The sequence below is a fragment of the Amaranthus tricolor genome, chromosome 8 (assembly GCF_026212465.1).
Source record: "Amaranthus tricolor cultivar Red isolate AtriRed21 chromosome 8, ASM2621246v1, whole genome shotgun sequence".
NCBI lineage: Eukaryota > Viridiplantae > Streptophyta > Magnoliopsida > Caryophyllales > Amaranthaceae > Amaranthus > Amaranthus tricolor.
In genome coordinates, this window is record NC_080054.1 from 21769583 (window position 1) to 21776600 (window position 7018).

The 7018-nt window shown below is 32.4% G+C and overlaps 1 protein-coding gene across 5 annotated transcripts; it reads right to left on the reverse strand.

Annotated features, from left to right (window-relative positions):
* Positions 1-2112: 2112 nt before the first annotated feature.
* On the reverse strand, positions 2113-6761 carry LOC130820164 (probable mediator of RNA polymerase II transcription subunit 26c). Of its 5 annotated transcripts, none has more exons than XM_057685427.1 (10): positions 6145-6761; positions 5555-6046; positions 5400-5468; positions 4913-4995; positions 4713-4789; positions 4216-4277; positions 4083-4116; positions 3826-3959; positions 2724-2808; positions 2113-2620 (listed from the first exon to the last, which is right to left on the reverse strand). In XM_057685427.1, the coding sequence occupies exons 2-10, from the start codon at positions 5975-5977 to the stop codon at positions 2520-2522; spliced, it is 1068 nt and encodes a 355-aa protein (XP_057541410.1). In that variant the 5' UTR covers positions 5978-6046; positions 6145-6761; the 3' UTR covers positions 2113-2519. The 5 variants fall into 5 exon arrangements, with proteins under 5 accessions (XP_057541410.1, XP_057541411.1, XP_057541414.1 ...); XM_057685428.1 differs by having other exon boundaries at positions 4743-4789; positions 6145-6685; XM_057685431.1 differs by lacking the exons at positions 2113-2620; positions 2724-2808 and adding an exon at positions 2815-3609.
* Between the last annotated feature and the right edge of the window lie 257 nt (positions 6762-7018).

The following is a 7018-nucleotide window of genomic DNA, read 5'->3' on the forward strand; positions in this document are numbered from 1 at the left end:
GCTTTTTAATATCTTTAATAGTCTGTTCTTCAAAGAATACAACATCTCTGCTTCGGACAACTTTGCTATCAACTGCATTCCATAATACCCAAGAGCATTTTCAAAATGGCCTAAGAATATGCATTGTTTTGTCTTCTTATTTAACTTAGAATTCTCATCTCTAAGAATGTGAACAAAAGAACATCCAAATACCCTCAAGGACCTGTAGGAGATATCTTACCCAGTCCATACTTTCTAAGGAACATCACCATAAAGAGGACTTGAAGGTGAAAGGTTAATCAAGTACACAGTTGTAACTGATGCCTATACCCATAAAGACTTGGACAACTTCGCATGAGAGAGCATACATCAGATTCTTTCTTCAATTGTTTTGTTCATCCTCTCTGCAACTCCGTTCAATTGAAGTGTCTTTGTGAATGTTTTCTGATACCAAGATGATGCATGCAATCTAAGGTCTTAAATCAATTTTTTAATCAAATTTGAAATTCTTGAAAAAGAGTATAAGCTATAATTACCAAAGTAAGATGGACATAAATTTCAATGCAACAATACTCTTTTAGATTTGCTTAAATTGCTATCTCAAACTTCTTATAAAATTTGCACAACTCTCACAAACTGAGAAATAATTTAAAATTAAACCAGTAATAACATAAGACTCAATTTTATATTGATAAAAGACAACAAGATTTTTAGAAAGAAATACTTTTTAAAAAACCGAAATAAACTCAAAGTTTATACCCCCAATCTAAAAGACTAATGTTTTCACACTAGTTTTGAAGAGTTATTTGCTTCACACCTAAGTTTATCCAAGAGGCTTCATAGGAAAGAGTATTTCACACTCAACTTTAAAAGAATGGAGGCTACCTAGTGGTAAAGAAAGCTACTCAAACAGGGCTTAATTAGTTGCCTCTCGAAGAAAATTTGAAAAAAAATAAGACAAATAAACAACTTATTTCTCAAAATAAGCTCCGTGAAAACTTATTTCTAAAAAATAAGACAAATAAACAATTGGGCTTTATTTTATTGCTTTCATCTTACTCGAGTTACTTCATGACTGTACTAGGAAAACTGGTAATATAGATAGGCTAGTATGGGCATGTAAAAAATCTAATTTTGTTGAATTAAAACAATACTTTAAGAATTATTGATTAGTTTGGTGAGAATTAAATCTTGTCTCAGTTAGAACAAATATCGTTTTTCTCAGATAAGATCTTAAATTCAATTCTCACCTTGCACAGTTGCACTCCTCTTCCCTCAGTCTTCCCATTAAAAAGTTTATTTTTTGTTTGATCTAGTAAATAAAACAACACCCTTTTAATAAAAATTTAATTCTCACCATCAACACGTATATCAATTGCGTGTCCTTTCTTACTAAAAGGATTCCCGAATTCATCTAACTCGTTCCCACCAAAAACAATTGAGCATGTACACTTCCTCAAATTGAAAACAATTGTTCCAAAAAGGTGGGGATAATAATAGAAAATGAAATAAGAGACCACTAGAAAGTGTATAAAAAGTAATAACATGAAATTGACCACCAAACAAAAAATGGAAAAGGATGATTTATTTAGAACACACAAAAATATGACAATTAAATTTTTAAATGGAGAGTTTTATTATTTAATAAATTAAAATTTAATGCAAAAGCACCAATAGAAGCAACCAACTCATAATTCCACTTAGAAAGCCATGTGCAACACATTAAAACTCATTATTGATCACTTCCATTACCTACAAATACTTTTAAATGGTGAAGCTTTAGTTTCTTACTTTGTATTACTTACTTTACAAAAAGGAAAATAGGTAGTATATTTATACATCCCAAAAATGTTGTTGAAGCAATCCACCATGCATTACAATTATGCCTTCAATTGTGCGGTGTCACAAACATTTTTGGATTATATATCTAATTTAAGTGTCTCTATCTTATAACTAAATACCATATTATACCATATCATCATACCTAAAATATCTCGCTTATAATCTTATAATTGAAAAAAAAACTACTATGATCTGTTTCCTCTTGTCGTGTTAATGACACGAGAGAATTGGAATGTTCCATAAGACGAATGAGACGACAAAACCGATTTTTACTATTGCTTGGCCACCTCATTTGGTTTATGAGAAGAGTAGAAACAACCTCCATTTCCTTTACATGTAAGGTAAGAATCTACCTTGCAAAATCATATGAACATGAGAAAGTTTCGCACTTTTGTACAAAACTAGTAAATCCACGACATGGGAAATCCCTTACTCGAGTCAGTCGACAACTTCATTATTCGACAAATTGCTAAGAATAATCGATTGGAGGAATCATCAAAAACGGCATAATATTGTTTTAGAAGACAAAAAAGGAAATAGTTATACTCGAACGGATGCAGGACACAGAAAGGCCATTGCTTTCTCGGACTTCTTGGACTTTTCGTCTCTGGTAATTCCTATTTGTTTCCAAAAGCCTCATGTGTAGGAGTGTTTGGTTGTACTCTTTTCTGTCTCTTGAGTCATGAAGGAAAAAGATATTAGTGCCTCTGAAAACCACCTTTGTTTCTTCCAAAGAAGGCGTTCCTCGGTTTTGGTATCTCGTGGATGTCCATCACTTGGATTGTTCTTTGCTTTTTGGCTTCGAGTAAGACACAACGAAAACGCAAAAGAAAAAACAGATACATCAGTATGACAAACAAGAACATTAACTGTTATGTACTGGAGATTTTTAGATGCTAAACCATTTTGAGCTTCTTGGTAATTCTCCTGAAGTCGTCTCCTGGCAGACGCTAGCCTATCTGGATCAATCTGTGCCTCTTTCGGCCTCTGCAACATCCCGATGGGGGTTGTTCGTTAAAAACCAATGAGAAGTTTTTTAGCTCAAATCCTCAATAGTGAAAACGGCAATGTGATAAGAGTAAAGGTAAAATTAATATTAAAAATCCAACCTTTCACCCATCCGCCGTGAATAATCCCATCTTTGGATTAATTTTTAATAAACCAACCTTTACACTTAATTTGCTATTAGCATACTAATACGGTATGCTGATAGCAAACTAAGAGAAAAGTTGAATTATTAGCAAATTAAGGGCAAAGGTTAGGCTGATAGCAAATTAAGGGCAAAAGTTAGGCTGATAGCAAATTAAAGGCAAAGGTTAAATTAGTAAAAAATAATCAAAATATGAGATTATTCACGGCAGATGGTTGAAAAGGTTTAGATTATTAATATTAATTTTTCATAGAGTATAACATATTTTGGGTTCAATCATCAGCTTGGTTGTGGCTCCTAAATATGTTATATACCCTATCACACTCCCTCACACGATATGTAATATACTCTCATGATGCGCTCAAACATAACCTTCAACATGCTTCCCCCAACCCCCCACCCCCCCAATTTTACCCTTGAACCGAAGTTTTTACTCGACTTAAATCATTTGAATACTTTTCTAAAAACTCGTATTTTGATAACTTAAATTCTTTGAAATTTTGCGACTCAGACAATTTTACTACTTTCATCTGGTATTATTTCCATTAACTGTGCCCCAAAAATAGACAAAGAAATGGATCAAGCAACTTATCTTTCTTTTTTATTCATTTCAATTTTCAAACTGTTTCCACAACCTCCTGCATATTGAAGTCGAAAATACATTTCGATAAAATTTTAAATGAATTCATCCTCCAAAGACAGCTATCAATAATCTCCGAAATCGACGAAAATCAAATTTGATAATTTGGAAAATGCCAAGCTGCGAAAGGAAAACCAAAAGACTACATTTTGTTTTATAATTTTACTAGTTTCTCATCAGCAAAAAAATAAGCGAGATCACAAAAAAGACATACATTGGGTGCAGGAACTGATGCTGGAGAAGAGCTCTTCATAGGCCTAGCTGCAGCATCTCTCCAAGGAGGAGGAAGAGGAGCTTTTCGCTTAGGTTCCACCTCGTAACAATTCTTATCGGATCCAGAACTTCCATCTGTCCAGAATCCAAATTAGAAATGCAAAAAAAAAAAAAATATCAACCGAAAGAACTTAAGCCACACTTAACAAAAAAATAAGTAATGTAATCAGGCGTTGTCGAATCAGATTCTCTTCTTACTGTGTGGATTAGGAGAGTAAGCAAAATCAGGAACCTAAAAAGATAAATTAGCAACAATTAAGAAGGTGAATGATGAAAGTAAAAGCAAGCTTTTCAGCATATTCATATTCCTCCTAACAAAAGAGAAATATACCTGATTGTGATAACCGTTTTGATGATTCTTCGAAACAGTTTGCTGAGGAGACTCTCCGTCAGCTGAAGGAGCAAATCATGATAACACATAACAGGTGAAAAAGAAAAAGATTCAGCAGAACTAAATTACCCTTTTTTGCTTTAGGAAAAATTGATATTAATAATTTAGCCTTTCACCTATCCGCTATGAATAATCTCAACTTTGAATTATTTTTGAATAAATCAACATTTACCCTTAGTTTGCTGTCAGCATACTAATAGGGTATGCTGATAACAAACTAGAAAAAAGGTTGAATTATTATAAAATAAAAAGTTATGTTGAGAGCAAACTAAGGGAAAAGGTTGGAATATTAAAAAATAATCCAAAGGTGGAATTAATCACATTGTATTGGTGAAATGTTGGATTATTAATATCAATTTTTCCTTTGTTTCTATAATATGATTCTTAAAAGAATAATCTAAATCAAACCAAAAAAAAAAAGGAATTGAGAAAAAGACCAATGAGATTGTTGGAAGATTGGACTTCACCAGGATTGTTTGACCTAACCCAATCATCAACCAATTCCTTCCATTTTCTACCAAAAACAAAAACACAAATGATCAATATCAACAACTCTATACTTACTCTTTCTTTACATTTAACATATCAAACTTGATTAAGCAATTTGAAGAAACTAAAGATTGAATGAAATCAAAACCTGACAAGTATTTTAACTAATCTCCTCACATCGCTCGATGAGTGCTTCCTCAATCCGTTCACATGCCTTCCAATATCAGTTTCCTTCACAATCAGTCATCATCATAAACAAACTTGACATTTGCAATTTAATCAAACATTGCCGGGGTGACGCCCCTTTTGTTTTATGGTATTAAACGGGGGTAATGGAATTAGTTTTAGCTATAATGTTGAAGAAATTTTCATTGTCATTCCTATTGTTTTCCAACCTTTTTTTCTCACAATTTTACATTAATCACTAAACACCACCTTCTCAAGTGGTGATGGGAATGAATTATGAAAAAGAAAAAATAATTAGAGTAGGACAAACACGAACATAAACCAATTAATTCCTAGAAAAATTACATTATATTTCTTTACAATTTCCACCATTTAATACCAACACCCAAACGGGTCATATATGCAATCCTCAAATGAGCTCAATTTTATCAGAAAAACTATAAACTAACCTTAAGAGCCTTGAACGTAATATCCATATCAGCTAGACTTTGAAGCAAATCAACCAATGAATCCTCAGACTAAAAATTCAACAAAAACCCATAATATTAGTCAATCAATCAAGCAAAAAATGATAACACAAACAACAAATTACAAGCAAAACAACCTGATGAGGATCTTCAATCTGTTCTTTGATAGAAAGAATTGTTCTAAGCTCCTCATCTTCATCTTCCACCTCATTATCCTCAACAAACCTTCTCGAAGGCGCCACATGTTCATTCTCCTCCTCATGCTCATCCTCCTTCTCCACTCCACCACCAATCGAAACCGGGGTCGAAGGTGAATCAGATTTATGGTTTTCCTCTCTATCACTCCCAAAAACAGCATCAACAACTGAACTAGGAGCAAACCCATTACTAGTTCTCTCACAATTATGACAATTTCTGTATAATTTTTCAACAATACCATCTCTTTTTACTCTTAGCTCATCTCCATAATCTAAAGAAGCTATCTTTATTGCAGTATCAATGAGACCCCATATATCCACCCCTGAGTTACCTAAAATTGTTCTGAAATCATCCAAATCCATCTTAAAACCACTATTTACAAAAAAACCCAATCAAAAAATCCCAATTCTGTGGACAATTACAGTGTATTTCTGCAATAAAAGCAATAAAAACAGATCTAAACAATCAAAAAATTGACCAAAAATAACATAAATGAAATTAATGTTTAAGAAGATGAAACTGAAACTACCAATAGATCAGACTTTAAAGCCCAAATCTTTCTTGCTTGGATACAACAATGGAGCTCTCCTTCGTCTCCCTTTGATTGGTCGGCTTGCTAGTAATTTTGAAGTAATTAAGGTCTTTATTTAATTTGATAGTACTATATGATATGATTAATATTGTACTCTTATGTATATTGGGTTGTATTATAATCTAAATGTAATGTGATTTTATGATAAGGAATATAATTACTCTGATTAATATAAAATTATATTAATACAACAACAATACATGCTGACCTCAAATAGAAAAAAAGCAATCAGAAACAAAAAAAGGATTAATCTTTGATGGGAAAATGAAGAAGATGATGAAGATTGAAGAGTTTAAATTTCTACTTTTTAATTTTCTCTCTCTAAATTTATTTTTTTGTTGTGGGATTTGTGTTTTTGTGGGTGCCAGTGAGCTCCCAAAGGACAGAATTCCGAGGGGTGTCTGGATTTTTGTTAGATTTTCAATTAATAGCATTGAATTGGGGAAATAATAATTGGGAATTAGGCCTTCCAATTATCCCCTTCCCTATTAGTTTTTATTTACTTTTTACTATAAGTTATTTCGGAATGGGTTGTAACTTGTAACTTGACATGGAATATTGGTAGCATTTTGGTATATGCTAAGCTAAGGGTAGTATTTAGTGTTATTTTACATCATAGATAAGATAAGCTAGCTACATTTGTGATCCTCCATTTTAGCCAAATAATCTCATTTATTTTTGGAATGAATATAGTGGGGTAAAGTAATAGGGTATTAAGAAATATGAGAGAAAATATAAAGAATAAAAGTGCTAGAGTCTTATCCACAAATAAAAATTGAGCAAATTTATTTAGATGGAGTAAAATAGAAAT